At 34.3% G+C, this 21063-nt stretch overlaps 2 protein-coding genes across 4 annotated transcripts in view; one reads left to right on the forward strand and one right to left on the reverse strand.

Annotated features, from left to right (window-relative positions):
• The first annotated feature begins 249 nt into the window (after positions 1 to 249).
• Positions 250 to 4387, forward strand: LOC120631227. Its single transcript, XM_039900709.1, has 4 exons — positions 250 to 653; positions 1443 to 1841; positions 2455 to 2781; positions 3949 to 4387. The coding sequence occupies exons 1-4, from the start codon at positions 318 to 320 to the stop codon at positions 4363 to 4365; spliced, it is 1479 nt and encodes a 492-aa protein (XP_039756643.1). The 5' UTR covers positions 250 to 317; the 3' UTR covers positions 4366 to 4387.
• A 6620-nt stretch (positions 4388 to 11007) lies between these two features.
• The window catches only part of LOC120630892 (macoilin-2), a 34203-nt gene continuing 24147 nt past the window's right edge, over positions 11008 to 21063 (reverse strand). For 2 of the 3 annotated variants that reach the window (XM_039900227.1, XM_039900226.1), the window contains exons 11-14: positions 20881 to 21003; positions 18915 to 19053; positions 16446 to 16635; positions 11008 to 16009 (exon numbers count right to left, since the gene is read on the reverse strand). In XM_039900227.1, the coding sequence (XP_039756161.1) occupies positions 15828 to 16009; positions 16446 to 16635; positions 18915 to 19053; positions 20881 to 21003 (634 nt within the window). In that variant the 3' untranslated portion in view covers positions 11008 to 15827. The remainder of the gene's footprint in view (positions 16010 to 16445; positions 16636 to 18914; positions 19054 to 20880; positions 21004 to 21063) is intronic. The other variant, XM_039900228.1, reaches the window with a different exon arrangement.

Consider the following 21063-nt stretch of genomic DNA (forward strand, 5'->3'; position numbering starts at 1 on the left):
GGAGAATTATGTTTCAGAATACAAAGTATTGGTTTATCAGGTTATTACTTATTTGGTGGCAACTTTTCACAGCTAGCTATATTTGGTGTCACCACACTCCTGAGATACAGACAAATTTCGCTATCTACTGCCATCACTATTAACCTAGAGTAAATACACAAAAATAAAACAATTCATGATATTAACGTAATACTAATCATTATCTGTGTCTCAAAATGTATCCATATTCCACTGTGAAGTGTGATGACATTATTAATCAACAGACAAATGTCATGAACATATAAATATTTCCATTAATTTTAGTTAAATACTAAATAATGCGTTGGAGCGAAGCGGCTACGCTTGAGTTTGTGAAATTATATTTAAAACACGAGTGCCTTTGGAATCCCAACAACTCAAGCTACAAGTTGAAACAACACAGGGATAAAGCTTACGCGGAAATATGTTCGGAGTTCAAATCTATAAAACACCTTACGACACCCGAGGTGAAAATGAAAATTAAAAACTTAAGGACAACCTATATCCAGCAAGTGCACAAAATACTGCAAAAATCCAGTCCCGACTGTATCTATGAACCGTCTTTGGTTTGGTTTAATGAGATGGATCAGTGTTTGAAACATATTCCTACTAATCGGCATTTATCATCTTACAGTGTTAGTATATCGCTTTTATATTATTCGGACCTTTACTAAACTTTAATTGCCTGTCCTTATTCAACATGTTCTTATTCATTTTATTAGGTATTACAGTGATAAAAGGTGAACATAATACTGTAGATCACACATTCTCATATAGTCTTTTGAACTAACTTACAATGCTTGATTTTTTGATTTTCAGTGAGGTCTGTGATCTGTTATATTATGTGAAAAGTTAAGAATTATCAACATATATATTCTTATTAGAATCTGTTTAGTTTTAACAACATATCTGATAATTATTTAAATGTGAGGTAATAAATTGTTGAACTATTAATGTCCAACATTAATGTCCCCTTCCATATTTAGATTGTGAGCTTATTTTATTCAGTTTTCTAGCACCAACGTACCAGTGCCTACAATGTTAGATGGGGTGAATAATGAAATTTTACAACCAGACAAATTGTCTTTTGTTCATTGTTTTAAGTTTACGGTAATGAAAAAGAGACTTAAAATGTGCTTAATGATAACAGCTAAGACAGAAGACCAAAGTGTATCAAAAATGCTCCCAACTCAATTCATGAACATTAGTGAATCCAATATAATGTTAATTGTTTCCTGCAATCTATTTTTTAAATAAATAATAATTATTAGCACATTTGTAAAAATTTTAATCAATTTGATAAAATATCTGACAAATTATATTTGACAATAGAATTTATAAAATTACTGCAACATTAATAATATCTCAGAAATTCTTATACTGTATGTGTGAAGTATTATTAAAGAAATTATATTCACTTACAGATTCAAGAAACACCAGAAGTAGATTCCTCAAGTAATGCATTGTTATGGGATAACAATGATGATCAAAACGATACTGAACACTTTCATCCGGATCCCCTTGTGCCAAATTCAGATGATGATTTTGACTCTTTGAAAACTGAGTCTTCAACCCAAATTAAAACAGACCTATCTACTTCTCCAGTACCATATAAGAAAATAAAAAATAAGAAATTAAAACACAAAAGCCATACTATTAAAAATTCAGAAGACTTTGAAAGCAAACAAGAGGATGAGTTTGATATATACGGCAAATATATAGCTTCACAATTAAGAAAGATGAACTTAGAGAAAGCATTGAGGCTTCAGTTGCAGATACAGAGTTTAGTTAGTGAAGCCAGGATATCAGATATTAGTAGTGATTAATGTAAATTAAGTGTACTAAGTATTAATTTATTATCGGTAGGACATTTTATTTACTCAACCTCCCATTGGTTGCAATAAATACTTTACCCATGGGAATATGAATGCCTTTTTTATTCCAAACATATTAGCCCTTAAACAGCCATCTCAGTCAGCTGTTAGTAAGTTATAATGCAATCCGATTAAATATATGTTTTTAATAGAACTGCCAAACCCTAGCTGGTTAGCCTGCTACCATCACAGACTGAGTCATCACTTACCACCAGATGAGATTGCAGTCAAGGGTTAACCTGTAGCGCAATAAAAAAAATAGTAATGCCATTAATATTTTTATCATTCGCTTCGTCCTCGATCAGCTAACGTGTAAATGGAGCAATAACATCCCGTTGTGTCTATATGCTCTTTGGTACTCCAATCACGACTCTACGAGTCGTGAAAGGTTGGGAAGAAATCTGAGTGATGCGTCTGTGGTAAAAACTAATTTACTATGTGTCAAAAACGTAGTGAACTCTACTACTTTGTGTGAAAATAAATAATATCTTATATTCCTTTATTTATCCATTAATCTGTCTATTAATATTTTAACTTACAAAGCAGCAGATATTAACTTTAATTTAAAATGAGGTTTAGTGAGAAGGAAACTTATCAATTTGTTAAAACATATTTTAAACAAGAACATTTATGGAACACCAGACATCTAGCGTACAAATCGAACCAACGAAGATTAATTGCATACAGAGCGCTAATCGAAGAGTTTAGTCAATCCACTGGTATTGAACTTTCGCTGACACAGCTGAGAATGAAAATAAAGAATTTAAAGTCGACATATTTACAGGAATTGCATAAAATAACGCACAGGGCAGATTACAAACCAGCAATGAAATGGTTTGCTGTCTGGCACAAACACATTCAGAGCATCAACAGTCGCGAATCTTTGGAGGTGAGTTTGATTCTATTATGATTAAACAATCATATGTATATCTGTTTGTTGTAAGGTCCTTGCACAGCACACAGATGAGTGAGATCCAAAAGATTCATAGTTTACTGGATTTAATAATAAAAGAACAGAGTTAGACTTAGTGCAAGTTGAGGCATTAAAGAGAAAAAAAAAGAAATACTTGTAAAATAAATAACATTTTCTGTGGACCAGGCATAAGTAGCAGTGATATTTGATACCTCCCAATTATTCATTAAATATGTTTCATCGTACTTAGTAATCAATTTAGTCTTAATATGGTCTAAGTATTAAATTATTAAAAAAAAAAAATTGGCCAAAAAAAGAACTAACTTTCTTATAGAAAAGCAAGAAATAAATATTTTCTGCAACATTTTTAAGTTGGTGCTAAGTAACATGTAGAGAGTTACTATGTCTTGATTAGCATACACTTGTATACCTTTATATATAGAAGCAGGGACACTACCAGTAGTTTCTACATTTTACTTTGCACTAACTTAAAACTGTTGTAGAAAATATTTATTTCTTGAATTTTAGTTGTGTAACAAAGTTGGTTCTTTTGTTTTTTCACACTTTTTAGAGGGTAGGTCTAGCTAGTAATAATAGCTGAATGACAATTTTCTACAAATATTGCTTTTCCCAAAGCTGGGGCGTTATTGCTTGAGTTCTCCCAGCATTTCACCATCAGCTCCTTCATTGTGACAAGCTTAAATTACTTACCTACTATATAGAATAATAAAACATAACAAGTGTGAAAATCCATAGTCTCCATGATCAGTTTAACTTGACCAATGGTGGTTTTTTGATAGCAAATACTCCAGTTACTTTAAAAAATACTCAAATCTCTATATATAGATGCCCCTATAATATTTGAAGAGCTCCCTCAATTTCTCCAGGATCCCTTAAAGAGACCATGAACTGATGAAAACATGGGAAGTATACTGCCTCAAAAAAAATAAAAAAAATTCAAATTGTTTTATAAATGAAAGAGTTCTGAGCTAACAAACATAAAAAAATAAAGAAATTAAGAATTGTATATTACAACCAAATTTAGAACCTCCCTACTTTTTTGTAAGTTGGTGAACAAATAAGATTTAAATATCACTTAATGTACAAGGTATGAAATTACTTTAATCTATTATTTGTTTTCAGGAGTCAAACACAACGGATGACGAAAACCCAAAGTTGTGGCTCTCTGAAGCAATAGACAATGACTCAGTTGATCCATTTGAATCAAGTCCTAGTAATGACTATTTAATGGCCATTAAACCAGAACCTAAATCAAAACACGATCAATCAAACTCATATAACAGATCTAGAAGTTTTGAAAATAGTGCTAGCACCGATATAAGTGTATCAGATTTGAATGTTACAGAGAGTAATATGAATTCTGCAGGTATAATGAGAGATGATGAGTTTGATATTTACGGTAAATATGTTGCTTCACAGCTCAGGAGCATGGATTTACAGAGAGCATTGACTTTACAACTAGAAATACAAAACCTTGTTAGTGGGGCAAGACTTGCTGAATTATCAGATCGACGTGAATCAAACTCTGTTATAAATTAAATATAAACCTATTTATTACCTTTGACTTTTTTTAACAAATTGTTTTCTTTGTGATGCAAGAATATCATTATAGTGTAACCTAATCGTTTTTACCTCCATATAATGGCATAAACTGTATACATTTATTGGTTACTTATTACATGTGAATAGAATACAGTTATATGGTATTCAGCATGTAAAATTATCTAATTATAAAATGACATAAATGCTTTAAAGTGTTTTAAATATCATCGCATCGCACTTAAGAGAGAGATATGCAGCGATATTTCTCATACCTCTGAGATAAGGCATTCATTAGGATGACCATAAAGGAATAAAAATACAACATCGAGTCTGATTTTTTTATTGCTGTAATAGCATCCGTTTATAATACAAACAAACAGCATAGTTTCACTAGTGAAAATGCAGATCGATTTACTTGTACTGTTATGTTTATCTTGTTAGATATATTGTTCATGAAAAAGTATAACGTCGACCTCAAATGCTGCCGATTTCGATTCCACGTTGGAAAGAATGTCCGAAAATGACCGGCACTCATTTGAAACCAATCACGAAACACCTTGCTTGTTGAGTCAAATCAAAACATTGTATGTATAAACACCAGACAACCAGGGGTATTTATAGTTATTCTGATCATAGGAAACGAGATAATTTGATTTGACTCAACAAGCGACGCCATGCGTGGGGAGTGTTGCAAATGCGACCGGTGATATAAATCGCGTCCAAATTTAAATCTAGATTAAGTACTTTAAGACCGCAACCTCTTTTATAACAAAAATAATACAACCAATAAGTTTATACAAAAGTTTAGCAATACCGGTCGGCCATCTTCGTATTTAACTCACCATAAAATAAAACTGATAAATAAGTAAAGCCAAATCAGTTTTATCGATTAGAAGGCGGTAAAATCTTATGTTTGCAAATTCTGACGCCTCTTTATAAAAGCACTACCAGTGTTTATGTCACATACATTGATAATAATAATCTAATTTGTCGTTTTAAATTTCATTTTCAATGAAATTTAAAACAACAAACGACGTGACATTAGGTCTATTTTCAAATGTTTTACTAATGGTTACCAAGATAACCGAATGGTATTATTAAACTTAGATAAAATTCTCGGTGCGGAAGTCTGACTTCGAAGGCAGTGCGCATTTAGATGTAATAAAAAAAAATTACTTCTTAAAAAAAAAAAAAAAAAACAAAAAATACTTACAATACAGATTAAATTTCCAGGCCCGTTTACACCGCATCAGTACGACTTAAACATTTAACACAATGGCACGAGCTCCATAAACACGTGTAAACGGCCTTCAAAAGACTAGAGTAATGATACAATCTCATTATTAAATACAACTGTTACAATAATAATATTCCGGTGTGCGTTATTTGCCATCATGCGGTACACCACTAGCGGTGCTTTGATTAATAACATACTATGTACGAGACAAGACTCGCGTAGTCACACCAATGCCCGTTTTTACTGAACCTAAATCACCTTAATCGGGTGCCTAGACCCGATTAAGGTGATTTAGGTAATTCATAGGAGAGAAAAAACGTTTCACAAACAAAAAAAAAAGTGATGTCTCACGACGTTAGGCGCCTTCCAAAGTTACCATAGACAAGTTAGGTTATATGTGAAATATAAGACCATAATTTGCTTTTATTTTCCCAAGTTTTTTTTTTAACACTGAATATTACATGGGTCTTACCCAACTTGATATTTATACTCACTTATGAGAGCACACAATTTCTTAACATTTCCAAGTACTCTTACTAGTTAAAGTATCAAATTGGAGCATGAGGGTATACTGTAAATTTTCCCAAAGAAAATAGAATTAAACACATTATTAAATGAGTGAGGTGTAATACACACCCACGTGACAGCGTAAGGTTTCTTTCAACAGAACTGGCTGTAGTAAATAGATAAATTTTACTCAATGTTATTAACCAATGAACTATGTTAAGAAAATTAAACTTTCACATTAAACTTTTTTTCAGAAACACTGCCTAAATACTATAAGAATGGATGGAGTATTCTATATCTTTTTACTTATTTGCTGTTAACAGATTATATAATAATCTTAACCCTTAGAATCTTTCAACGAAAATGATTTCATTATCATACATATATGTTAAATACTTTACTGAACCTACAAACCAAAGAAAATTAAAAGTATTTTTTTTAAACAAAAGCTCAATGATTTCATGTTTAAGTTAAAAATCAACCATCCTACCATAAACAGTTACCTCATTCCTTGCAAACCTAAGAGTTACACAGTTCATTATTTACTACTCTGTTTTAAAAGTAATAACATTTATTGTACTTGTACTATTATATAAATGCAACAGGAGTTTTTGTATATGTCAAAAAGAGAAGACTATGAGGAAGCATACGTGATTTCAGTAAGTATAGTTTTACTGTGTCGTTATTTATTATGTAACAAAACAAATAGTAAAACCAAGCATCAATCTTAAATGTCAACATGGAAGTCGGATATCATATTATGAGAAGCGATAAATCATAATAAATTAACTCTATCCTTTAATAGAATATATAGTAATTAAATTTAAAAAAAGAAGTAATTTAGTGGTTTCCTTTAAATTAAAAACAAAAAAAAGCATCAAATCTGATGCCGTAGGAAGTGATGGAGTTGGTCGTAGGATGATTATCCTGGTCCTTGATAGCCTAGCTCCTATTCTATTACACTTATTTAACTATTCTCTATCAACTTGTACTTTTCCTTCTAGTTGGAGGAAGGCGTTCGTGATCCCTCTTTCTAAAATTGCTAATCCTACAACTCTATCACATTTTCGACCAATTTCAATTCTTCCTTTTCTTTCTAAAGTCTTAGAACGTATTGTCAATCAACAACTTACTCTTTTTCTGACTAAAAATAACGTTCTATCACCTTTTCAATCTGGCTTTAGACAAGGACACAGTACGGTCACAGCACTAATTAAAGTCTGTGATGATATTCGGAAAGGGATGGACAGTAAATTGGTTACTATTCTGGTTCTTCTTGACTTTAGCAATGCTTTTAATAATGTGAATTACGACTTGCTTCTTGCGTTGCTTAGGTCGAAGGTGAACGTATCATCTGAAGCCATTGACTGGTTTCAGTCGTATCTGTTTGGTCGTCAACAATGTGTCAGATTTGATGGTAAATGTTCCTCGTTTTCCCCCCTCACTGCAGGTGTTCCACAGGGTGGGGTGCTTTCACCACTTCTCTTTTCCATTTTTATTAACTCTGTCTCTTCTGTTATCTCCTCTTCATTTCATTTCTATGCTGACGATTTACAGATCTACTCCTCAGAAACCACTGATGGAATTTCCTCTGCTATTTGTAAACTGAATACAGACTTGGCGAATATTTGTAACTGGTGCAAATCTTACGGTCTTGCCGTAAATCCTGTTAAGTCACAAGTAATCGTCATAGGTAATCGCAATTTGCTGACTAAAATTAATAACCTTCCATCTGTTTACTTTGATGGGGTTGCTTTGCCATACTGCAATACGGTCAGAAACCTTGGGCTGACGATTGACAGTTCCTTTTCTTGGGGACCTCATGTATCTGAGGTAGGGCGGAAAATTTGTGCCACTATTGGCTATCTTAGGCGGTGGAAGAATCTTCTTCCAATTAAAACTAAGATCGCTCTTGCCAATTCTATTTTGTTACCTGTCATTGACTATGGTGATGCATGTTATCTTGACTTATCGCAGGATCTCCTTAATAAGCTCGATAGGCTGCAGAACCTTTGCATCCGCTTTATCTTTGGCTTGCGAAAGTTCGACCGCATATCTCAGTTCCGCGCTGAACTAAAGTGGTTGTCGGTCGGCCAGCGGAGAGAGATGCACGCCTTGTCTCTGTTGTATCGTATCCTGTTTCTTCCTCAGACTCCGCCATATTTAAAAGAACGTTTTACCTTTTTTGATAATAACAGGCTACGTTCCTGCACCGACAGCAAACTACAGGTTCCGTACAGTCGCACGAAATATTATAGTAATTCTTTTACAGCTAATTGTGTCAGACTCTGGAATTCCCTACCTGATGACATACGTCAGGCAAAATCCTTGCCTCTTTTTAAAAGTCGTTTGAAAAACTATTTTTTATGTATGTAGCGTTATAGTATGTAGTTTATTATATTTATATGTATGAACACTATATATTTTATATAATAATTATATGTTTAGTATTAGAATTTATACCATGTATGTAGTTTAGTTTGCAATATTTTTATGTAGGTAGAAATTTTTATTGCCGCACCAACCCGTTCCTTTCAATAACTACTATCGCCAAAGGTTGTCTGGGAGAGATCGCTTTAGCGATAAGACCGCCTTTGCACACCTAAACTAGTTTTTTTTTTTTTTTTAATTATTTCTGTAAATGTGTTTATTTGTATTTTGTTTTTGTGTGTGCAATAAAGAATTTATTATTATTATTAAAAAAGTAACTTAGTGGTTTCCTATTTGGTGGACTATAAGATGTATACGCATTCTTATTTTTTTCGGTCCATCTTTTATTTTCATTTGTAGATGCATTGCCTACGGGGAATTCCCGCACGATAGCAGCATGGATTACTTTATATGAATAGTCCACTTTATATCATCGTTAAATTAGAAGAGTCGAGATAAGAAAGGTTGCAATCTATACGTAGCGTGCGCCGCAGGCGATTTCTGACAGCAAAATTATTCATTGGTTCATGTTGACATATAAAATTGTTGCAAACGAGAAAATTAGCGCCTGCTGTCACGATTTAGCTTTATTTCCTGCATATTACGGTTAAACATTTCAAATATTTCCAGGTCGGTCAATATATTGGGTGTAACTTTTGACAATGCTTATATATTTTTTACAGCTAACCTGTTGAAATTGCAGATTTTAAATTTTAAAATTTTAACAAAACTTAAACTATTCAAAACTATAGACTGAATTATTGAATAGTCCAGACTCTTAAAGTTGTACAGTTGTACTCATCTTATGGACAACACTGCAGTCTCTTCTTAGAAACTCACAAAAAAATCACAAGGAGCACAAATTGCACTGTCATGGATTAGCAACGGACAAAAGTTGCGAGCCCGCCATTTTTTTATACTTCAACAAACAAACTAGCGTAGCGCCTCGCAATGATTTCAAATATCCAACTAAGCTCGATAATTTAATACTTTGCGAACGATAATACATTTTTCTATAACAAATTAAAAATACACATTTATAATCAATTTCAACCAAACAATATGCAACCGTCAACTTTCTTTTTTACCTTTTATAAAATATGGGTTAGGTCAGATAGAACCAACCACAACAATGCGTAGCTGTTCAAATATAACACCAAGTGTTTAAGTTTGGCACCAAATTCTCAAATAGTGGCCTCAACTGACCTAACTCTAAATTTCAAACATTAGACTTATTTTCAGACCATAGACAATCTCGCTTGTTCTTTAAAATTGTACATACAACATTTTGAATATAAAATATATGAATCTATCATGAAAAATATCAACGACTATTCGAATATATTAAAGTAATCAATGACTAAGAGACGCTACGCTTAAAACGCCACAATTAAGACTAAAACGTCAATAAAATACACGTTAATACATAGAGAAGATTCAAATGCAATCTCATTTTTTGTACATTATATCACATAAATTTTAAAAGAACACGTTCTTGATTCAATGCAGCAGCGGTTTGTGTCGGTTTTAATGCAAAACGTTCATAATTTTTTCGAATTCCGAATATGCAATTGTTATATATATATATAATGATAGTCCGGTAATTTTATGCCTCGCGACATTTGTTTAATTATGTCCCAATATTTAAAGGAGACGCTCTTAAAGAGATATTGTAGACGACTGTATAAAACCATTTCCAATTGTTCATACCCACGTTTCTATTATTTAAACCGTCTAAAAATGAAGATTTGTTGTTTATGTATGTCCGTTTTTTATTCTTTTTATTATGATGTATGAGTTATAGTCCTTACATCAATCGTTATATTTAATTTCATGTGTTGTTTTATTGTAGTTTTTATTTTAAACTGATTTGTCATTTCATTAAGGTTGATTTTTATTTTATTTTTCTAATTTTGCCAATTTACAATTCATCTCTCTACATTAACCAAATTTACACACTTTTAATTACGTAGAATGGTATGGCCTCGAAACTGACTGTATTATTTAATAACATCTTATTGTACAAACATTATTGCAAATAATTGATTATTACTATTATTTTCATTCGGACGCGAGGTGACGCTGAGTAAATTTTATTGAAAGAAAGATGCAATATGGCATCTGTATGGCACCATTTTAGGATGTAAAAATTCAGTCGAGGTGCTGGTGAAGTTCTAGGATTTGTTTTGAATCCAAAAAGTTGTATAATAAAATCCTAGAGGGTGGCGCAGGATTATTTTCGTCAGTACATTATTATTATTTTTTTAATTTAAACTCTTTATTTGTATACCACTACACAGTTAGGAAAATAAAGGACGAATAGAGAGAAACACAAAAATACTCCTAGTACGAGAATTGTTATTCTTCTATGTAAGATTGACGTAGGATTTCCAAAAATGTGTTAATTCTTTGATTTTTCTTATTTGTTATGTAAATACTTACACAGTTATAAAAACTAGCTTCCAACTTTCTAAATGTGGAATCTCGAAAATTTTTGGTTACATATTTGGACGCAACATCTTTTAAATTTGGGCACAGTAACAATTGTGCATGTGTTTGATCTCTCTAGATCTTAGCTAATATTATCCCGTGTAGGACGATTATTTAACAAGTTTTTTCAAAGGTCTTGTAATGTCTCTTTCAGAGAAAAATGTACATAATTTACATTGTTTCAAAGTTTATATTCTAAAACCAGCGCTCCTAGCGGAACATTGATATAATATAATGTATAAAATTAGCAGTACAAAATTTAAGACTTTAAATACGATACGATCTATTTTACTTTCATGTAACAGTGTTTGTAGTGCAAATCTTATAGTTTATTCGGGCATTCTTCAGGTCCCTAATAAGGCAGATAGACATTTATGCTTAACGAAAATTCATACAACGTTTTGCATTAAAATCGGCATAAATTTAAGTCTGGAAGGATAATCCGTATGCTCGGATTGATAAAATTACTCTGACAAACGCTTTGTAAAAATGCTTCTGTAAATAGTGTCGCTATTTTCAGTTTCTATAATTTAGTTTAATTAAAGCTTTGCATACAGCAGAATTGGTAAACTTTGTTTTTGACAAAAAAACAACATTACTGGATGTAAAAAAAAAATGTAAACTAAATGCGAGGAAAGATAAAAATTATGCATACAACATTCAAGCATATACGTAAAAAAGTTCGGCCTTTTGGCTATTATTGTTGTTAACACATTTCAATTATTAGTGGTACTCTTTTTGACAGTTTCCTTGGCGATTTTAAAAGACAAAAATCGCAGTCTCGCAAAAACAGGTTAAATTTAATTTAATTCAAATTATGATAAAATATTTCAAGAAGGACTATAGAAGTTATTTTATATTTTAGCTTTAAGAGTTTATTGTTTTTTTTGTTAAGGTGAAACTTCTTGATCGGCGTTGGAAAAAAAATTACCGTCACATTTTTCGGTTACGCGTCACATTTATCCGTTACGCGCCATCTTTTTCTTGTCCCTACCACGGTTGTATTATTTTTATCGGAGACTTACGTCAATCACTAACTTCAAATGCATCACAAAAGTTAAACGACTGAACACGAGAGCAGGAGGTCTAGGAATATATCATAATGCACTTACTCTTGGATATTATATATGAGATTTTTTCTTAAAGATTTTTGTGAATGTAAACGTGTCTGAACGGATTCTAATAATGTTTGGCACAAGGAAAAGCAACAAATGAAACTCATCCCTGGACTATTTCACGTAACGGTATAACATGTTAGGGGTATGGCATATTAAACCCATACCCCGAATCGGTTTGTACGCGACATCTTACCGTAATGCTAAATCGCGTAGCGGCTCGTCTTTGTCGGAAGGATGTTAACTAGCCATGGGCGAAGGCCTGACTTTTTGTTCCTCCCACTGAACAAAAAGTCCATAAGTGTATAGGAGCTGTCAAAAATGTCGCTATGAAATTTGTTCGAAAAGTGTGTCAGATGAAATACTGTACGTGGAATAACCATAGCGCTGTCTTTATCTTGCCGATGAATCGGTTTAACGAAACTTAACAAAAAGATAGTTTGCTTTCTGGATAATATGCAAATTTTTCCGGAAGTTTACTATTAGGTACATAGGAAAAAAGAAAATAAGTTGTATATAGTCCACGCGGGTAACATCTCTTAAGCAATTTTATCAATCACCGCCAAATAATAAGAGCCCACGGCGACACTTAAACGCGCAGTTGAACAACGTTAGATTCAATTCAAACAAGCTATTGCCAAAAGAAGCACTATCCTTTTCCACAATAAACAATGTGAAAAGGACGGCAATATTTTGAATACGTCAATTCAGTTTAGCTTAGTACTACAGAATTGGCTCCATTCATTCGCTTGACATTCAAATGGTATGTAATGGAATATTTTTATTACTTTCACCCAATTCCGGACTGATTGACTGAGTGAGTTGGTTTGTACACGCATTAAGAACCAGTGACGAAATAATTTAATAATACAAATAATTTATTTCAACTCAGCACTTTTAAACATAATTAGGTCCCAGCATTTTAACGTTTAAAGAGGTTTTTTAAATAAAACTTTACGTTGTCCAGGATCGTCTTTTGTCTTAACTTCATACAAGACGATCCGGGCCAAATTTATATGGAGCTGTAAGATTATAACGACTCTTGAATATGTTTATTCGTTTTATAGAATTCCCTTCTAAATAATGTATTTACGGTTTTACTAGAAACTAAATATTTTTGCCGCCCGAGTAGCCAACTACGGCAGGCGAGGTTTGATAAATGGTGCCAGCAGCGTTTTTGTCAAATCACTCCAAAACAACTTTTGGTGCGTTAGTGGGACCGTAATGAGGTTAGTTTTAGAATGTTATTGGCTTTTCAGCATAACTTTAGACACATGGGTGACTCATCGCTGCACTGTTAGATTGGGTATCTTTCTTTTAAATATATAGACCAGCGCATGGCTTGCAATCACACCGGACGGTAAATGATTACCCAAATTATGCGTATTCTTATTATACTTTTGATTTAAAGAATATTATAGATTCCAGATCTAACGTGATGCTTAGAAGCGAAGTATTGCACAATTCCATTCAACATCGTAACGTTTCAGATGTTTACTGTCTCGCGGTATGATAGTAAAAACTTCCCACTTCCAAAATGTTCTATAGTAGTTCCATTAACTACGATTTGTTTTTAGCGAATAAGGGGCCCTATTTACTATAAAAACATATCTCAAAACTCAATCGTGTAACAACTGCGCGAGCAAATGTCGTAACGTAGTAGTCGGCTCTTAAGGTATACAAGTTTATTAATCCAAATATCTCAATGATGAAAAAATAAGCGCTCCGTCCTCTTAGATTGCTCATTATCATCAATGTTATCCCAGTACTGATACACTATAACGTTATAGTATAATGGACCTTACGCCTCTTGTATTAAAGTAGTACATTCCGTACTATCGAACTTTATTCCAAATTGAGATAAATTTATTTCAAAAAGGCTAACTCTATAAGGACTTTTGAAACGTCTGTCTGTTGGTTATAAATCTACCACCAGTTCGGAAGACTGAAAAATTCAGTAGTTGCTCATTTACAACATCAACAATTTACAACTTAGCCTCAATTAGTCTTATGAAAGCGGAGCCGGCTGCTCCAATATTACATTGGAATGTCGATATTTTCGAGCTCTAGGCTCTAACGAAAAACATAAAGTCTATTTATCTAGCTTTAAACTAGCAGTTCTTTTTTTAAACTTATTTATACAAACCTATTTCGAAGTAAATAAGTTTATAACCTTTGAGATTGAAATGAGCCTTAAGTCAAGGATCATTTGGTTCATTTTAGTTTAACGTTATAGTGATTTTATACTCGACCACCATCGATAATAATCGTCGTCAAAATCTCGTACTAAGTGGACAGAGCCCCACAGTGGACATAGTGTTAAGGTTTAGAAGCTAAACAGATGTCAAAAAAATGTCTGAAATTACCATATGCTTTTTAAGCTCAGAGGCATATAGTAATTTCACACAAGTGAAAACAAATCTGTCAAACCGCGATTGCCGGAGCAAAAGCTAGTAAAAATACGAAATCGATTTAAAACTTTTGACAGTCCATATGAAGTGACAGATTATCTCTTATGCCATAATGACATTTGTTTACTACAATCCTCACACAAAGGGCACGGATTTATAGTACGTACAGTTTACAAAACTAACGTTGTTTTTCAGGGATCTAGTTGTACCGATGTTTGTATGGGCGTTCTACAGATATTGTACTTGTTTCTGACAGAATCTGAATATCGCAATCCAACGGTAATAAAATAAAACGGTTTTGAAACCCTTTTCGATCTCGAATTGTAACTCCACCTTTGTACAGTCAGATGGAAAAGGGAAGGTTTTTAAAGTTTTGCCCAATTGAAAATGACCAAACGATTTAAAGATACCCCCATACTGTTCGAAACAAATAAAACACACTTGTATTATCAGTAACTTAAGTAACAAAATAAGGTTAAACTTACTCCTAAAAATTTAGTTCGAATAGAGAACAAAAAAAAAAAAAAACGATTGAGATCAGTGAAACGCATACAAAGATCGGTATTGAAGGCGGTTCGATTGCGAAGGTCGCGTTTGCCTTCTCTTAGACTAAGAGTTGGTGGATGATTCGTTCGTAGTGCTTATTCCGGCTAGAGACAAAGTGAAAAAATATGATTATTCAAGTAGGCCCGGAATAGATGGCAGTTATGATACATATTTAATGGACACGAGCATTAGTAAAAACTATATATTAGTAAACTGGCTGAGTAGTCTTACGTGATTGCAAAATTGTGTAACACTTAGCCTCTTACCCTAAATGCATATACCAACTTCGGTACGTTGTGGGTAAAAACATAGTGTATAAAACAAGAAACAATTTCACTGTCATAATTTTTCACTGCAGTGTCACTACAATTTAACTCCATAGTCACAATATATAAGAACTGGAGTCAAAAACCATAAATGATATAAGGATTCGGGCGTGTACTTTACGTGGCACTGCATCTGAAAAACAAATTCCTTGCTATGCGCTTCACAATTTTTATTCCTATATTTTGCATGTTATTTTTACGATTCTATTGGAAACAAAAAAAAGGTTAGCAAGGATTGCCCTGCCAGTTCATTAATATATTGTTCCTGCGTTTTTATAAAACGTGTTAAATAGCAAAATTCTGTCAGTAATGCACGTAATACAATCCATCCACCCCCTCTTAGCCTAGTACCTCGGATGCTCAGTTCGTCGCGGGCTCAGTGCTCACGCGCTAACGCTCAGGCGTCAGAACATAGCTGTTTTGGCGTGTACACAGACGCGTTGGGGTCAAGCGGTGATCCGTCCGAGAGTCGCAGTTTGGAGACGGAGTTGGAGACTGGCGTCACGATTTCCGTTGGCATTACGGCCAACATTTGAGCTTTTAGTTCCTCAATTTCTTTTTCTTGTCTTGATATTAAACCTAAAACAAAATTGATTAACATAGATAAGTTCATCCGTGTGTCATGCAGTGTTGTGACGGCACTTCCCGCGGGTGTCGTACGAGGCGACTAAGGGAATTTAACGGAGAACGGGCAGCAGTGTTCTCAGTGCTTAAACTACCATTTACTGTGATCTACAACCCATCCCTTTCAGCGTGGTGTTTATCTGGAAACCCTCCGATTGCGAGGAGTTCTTTAGTCCAGACTGTTGAGGATACCTTTAGTCCAGCAGTGGACTGTTGTAGGCTATTGACTTCGTAGAGTAGTTGTCAGTTTTTGACTTGATTTTTGAGTAACAACTGCCACAAACAGTGTCCCAGCGTGACGACCTAGACCACTCTAGCAAGACTGTTATGAAAAAGTAGAGAAGGGGAAAAATAGAAGGAGAAGAAGAAGAAGTGTGTGTGAAGCACTCACCTTCCTGTATGGTGAGGTGCCGCTTGGCCTCTCCCAGCGCGGACAGCAAGTCTAGTTTAACTCGCGTCTCGGCGGATAGCGAGCGCTCGAGGTGCGCCGCACGCTCTTGCAGCGCCGCGCACGCACCCGCCAGCCGCGGCCCGCACCCCGCGCCGCCCGCCCCCTCGGCGCGCGCCTCCAGCGACCGCACCTGCCAACAAACATGATTATTTGATTAGCGAAATTTATTTCTATTTATATAATTAGACTGTTGTTCAATAAATAAAACCGCGAAATTAAGCGTTCCGCTTTGACAGGTGAAACGCCGCACGTCTGGCTAAACACATCTTTGTATCGCTTAGCTATTACGAAGTTCTTCGGTAATTCTTTCACCTTTATGGCAAATTATGCTCTGGAACAATCTGCCTGCTGATATCCGTGGAAGTAGTTCCCTTCCGATATTTAAGAGTCGTCTGAAGGACTACTACCTCTCTTTGAGTGATGGAGTTTGAAGTAGATTCTTTTAAATTATATAGTAAAATCTACTTATATACATTATATTTGTTATATATTACGTATTTGTGTCTTTACATTTTGGTATTTATGTATATCTATCAACACTCTAGCTCTATCCCGTTCTCTTGCTGTAAGTCCTATCTACTAAGGTTGCCGGTAAGAGATTGCTTATAGATAATAAGGCCGCCTTTGCATGTCTACATTGTTTACTGTATACTCCTTACTGTTTCTTTTACTGTATGTTATACATGCAATAAAGTGTTTCTTCTTCTTCTTCTATTTAGTGTTTGTTATCACCGTACCTAGACGTCGTGTACTGATTAAGCAATCGGTGTCGTATGGGATACGACTGCTACTGATACTGTAGCGGGCTAATCTATTAGGGTACCCCCTAACAGGTTAGCCCGCTTTTCATAGACTAAAGCCCGATGAAAATTCAGATGACAGATAGAGTAGTGTAGCTATGGATCATAATCTCAGCCAAAGGACGTCCACTGAGGGTCATAGGTCGTTAAGGCTTAAGAGATAACTTGCATCCTGGACATGGGTTACTTCATCTTTAATCCCGGAATAACCAACGGAATTCCCGCGGATTTAAAAAAAAAAATTAATAATATTTTTAATATGAAATGAGGTATTTGTAATCTTAGAACTATTACTATAAATACGGAAGAGTGAAGGCATTGTGTTGAAAATGAAGTCGACAAGTAATCTTTTCAGTAAGCAAATTATCAGTATTGTACTAATTTCGATGTAACAATTGGAGTGTTTTAACATACGTAGTAGGTAATTGCAAAACGTGCATTTGGGTCAGTTGTGCCTATCGTTTAAAAACTGGTTTGGAGCTCCATTAGATGTTTCAATAGTATTTATTTGTATACATATAGATGTGTAGATTATTTTAACCCTCGAATAAGTTTTCAGTGGTTTGCAAACTGACGGTATAAGAAGTTTTTTTTTTTCATTTAATTCTATATCTTATTTAATTCAATTCTAGTGTGGGCATGAATTAACTGCCTTGACTGTATAGTAGTTAGCGTTTTCAGCTACGGATCTCGATTGGGTTCGATATATCTGTAAAAATAAAAATATCCGTACCAGCAAACTTCTTTATTTATATATTTAAACATCTTTATTGTGTAGTAAAGGAGAAATTAAAAATGTACTTTAAAAAAAATTAAAAGGAAAAGGCGACCTTATCACTAGAAGTGATCTCTGCCAGGTAACCTTAACGATAGTAAACAATAATACATGAGAGACGGGAAATTGCCATTACAATAAACTTTACATAAATTTACACACTAAAGTAAAAAAAAAAAGATATATATATAATACTAGCTGTTGCCCGCGACTTCGTCTGCGTTTTTTTTTTAAAGTATTCAGTATCGCTAAGCCTTAAATGAGTATAGTAGTATATAGATATATATATATACATATAACATGTGACTGTCAATTAATAAAAGACAAATAATTTGCAATAAAATAAAATTGCGACTATAATTAAAGATCTAAGCTATCCTATCTCTTATGTTGGACCAGACTGCTGACGGTATGCCAATTTAATTTAAAATCGGTTAAGTAGTTTAGGAGTCCATCGCGGACAAACATCGTGACAGGAGATTTATATATATTAAGATATATATACATTAATAAATGTTTATATATATTTACTATAGATATATAAGTACACATATACGAACAACAAAATTATAATAACAAATAGTGATGCCTAACATGGCTTTTGAAAATAGCTAGGGATTCTTTATTTGACAGACAAATTTTTGAGGGAACCTAAACGAAAACTTAAGTCACGAATGTTAAGAAACCTTAACAAAGAAAGAAAGAATACTAACTAAAAACATAGGCGGGCGATGCGACGCGGTGGGTCGCAAGTTTGTATGGGAAAAAATTGACTGCGGATGAACAATAAAATATAGATATGATGATGAAAGCAATTCTCACGCAATAGGTCACCTGTTCGGTGGACTGTACGAGGTCTTTCTGCAACTGCGCAGCTCTGTCGCGCGCTTTTTGTAGTTCTCTGCGCAGAGTGGCCGTGTCCGCTTCCTGTGCGGCCCGCCGCGATTTACACCACTCGTTTTCACACTCGCCACTGTAATTCACAATTTTCAGTATGTTTTTATGGTTAGATAAATTACTATGTAAATATGTGTATATAAGTAATATGAGCGATACGGCCGATAAATTGTAAACGCTGTTATGCGTTGCTTTTCTTCTATTATATATTTATTTTGGATATTTAATTAAACGATGGTTATCTCAACATATGTTTATTAATATGATTAAGATGATTTTTACATTTGTCGAAAAAGATGTAAATTAACATTAAAAGAAGGTGCGAAATTAATCAATACGTTACGTCGCGCACGTTCGAATCGTATTTTTCCCCCGTAATTAATATCTAATGGTTGTCACTTGTCACTGCACTAGTGGCGCCGCGTTCCGTTCGGCCCGAGTCGGTCGCCGCCGGCTGTCGTCGTCATATGGGCGCCAACATATATATAATAGAAGAAAAGCAACGCATAACAGCGTATACAATTTACATATATATATAATCTTATTCGTATGGTGTGCGATAAAAGTGTATTTAATTCATTCATTCAAAAACTGCTCTACAAACCCGATATGGTATAATTACCTACGAATTAAGCTCCATTATCAGCTACAACTAATTTGGGTAACCCATTCAAGGGTTAAGGCCTTGCAGACCCAAAGAAGTTGACTATTCATTGATTGAGTATTGCAAAAAATATTATTTACTTTGTGCACCACCCATTGTCCGTTTTACTTAGGTTGACGGTAGAAGATCACTTTAAGAAGGCCGCATTTGCACCCTAACACTATGTTATTCTGATCTTTGTTTTTTTTGTATTGTTTCTTTGTGTTTTGTTGCAATAAAGTTATTCTATCTATCTATTCTATTTAAATACACATAGTTACTATTATTAACATGAAACGGTGATAGTCCAGTACGGGGGACCTAGACTTTACGCACCTCTATATTTCCTAAGTTATCTGCGTTTTAGCAATTGAAATATCACTTGCTTCAACGGTATAGGAGAACATCGTGAGGAAACCTAGATACCTGAGAGTTCTCCGTAATGTTCTCATTGACGTGTACCACCAATCCGCACTTGAGCAGCGTGGTGGACTACGGCCTAAAACCTTCCCACTGAGAGTCCCGTGCCAAAGAGGTGAGTTGGTGTTGTTAGTTTGTTTGAAATCTTTATTGCACACACACACATTTTATGCAAAGTAAACACATATGCAGAATAAACTTAGAATAGAAAATATAGCGTGCAAAGGCGGTCTTATCCCGAAAGCGATCTCTTCGAGACAACCTTTGACGTTAAGAAAGACGAAAGAGCGGGTTGATTGAGCAATGTAAATTTATAATATATATAATATTTAAAATATATATATATATATATATATATATATATATATAAAACGTGTGTGTACTTATGTTATACTTCTTTAACAGGATAAAAATCTTTTCAAAAATTTTATCTTTCGCCTTATTCTGCGTTTGTAGAAAAAACTACTCTAAGAAAAAAAGGTATTTAATACATTGAAATCTTTATCAAATATATTATTATTTATAACGCATTATCTCATTATCGAGATTCATAATTAAAATTTGAGATTTTTTGTTAGTACAATTGAATCAATGAAATCACCGGAAAGAGCCCGCAGACTGACAATTCATAGTGACAATGTAAAACCTTTTATTGAAAAACAAAATTGTTGACTATAGCTTACTTCAGGGTGTCGGTTTTTCGTGACGGTGTGCGCGCGCATTGTAAAAATTTACTCTCATCATTTTTCCCTAACGCGCCGAAAGAAGTATAACTTCAAAAACAATTATGGACAATTGTTGAGGATGATGATGATGAAGTATGGATTTGATGGCACTCACTTGGGCGTCCTATTGGCGTGCCTGGCGCGTAGTAGCTGGTGCTCGGCGTTGGTGCGCGCGCGCCGCTCTTCGCTCAGCCGCCGCTCCAACGCCACCCGCTCGCCGCTGCGCCACGTCGACACTCTGACCACCATACACACATCACATGCACCGCGATACTGGCATCACCATCGCACCGCACAT

The sequence above is a fragment of the Pararge aegeria genome, chromosome 17 (genome assembly GCF_905163445.1).
Source record: "Pararge aegeria chromosome 17, ilParAegt1.1, whole genome shotgun sequence".
In the NCBI taxonomy this organism is placed as follows: domain Eukaryota; kingdom Metazoa; phylum Arthropoda; class Insecta; order Lepidoptera; family Nymphalidae; genus Pararge; species Pararge aegeria.

Bases quoted from the DNA above. Each gene is read 5' to 3' on its own strand.
- LOC120631227 (XM_039900709.1), top strand. From the start codon at position 318: ATGCGTTGGAGCGAAGCGGCTACGCTTGAGTTTGTGAAATTATATTTA. The intron at 1,842-2,454 runs TAATGTAAATTA...TATTAACTTTAA, and splicing joins TATCAGATATTAGTAGTGAT to TTTAAAATGAGGTTTAGTGA. The intron at 2,782-3,948 runs GTGAGTTTGATT...ATTTGTTTTCAG, and splicing joins ACAGTCGCGAATCTTTGGAG to GAGTCAAACACAACGGATGA.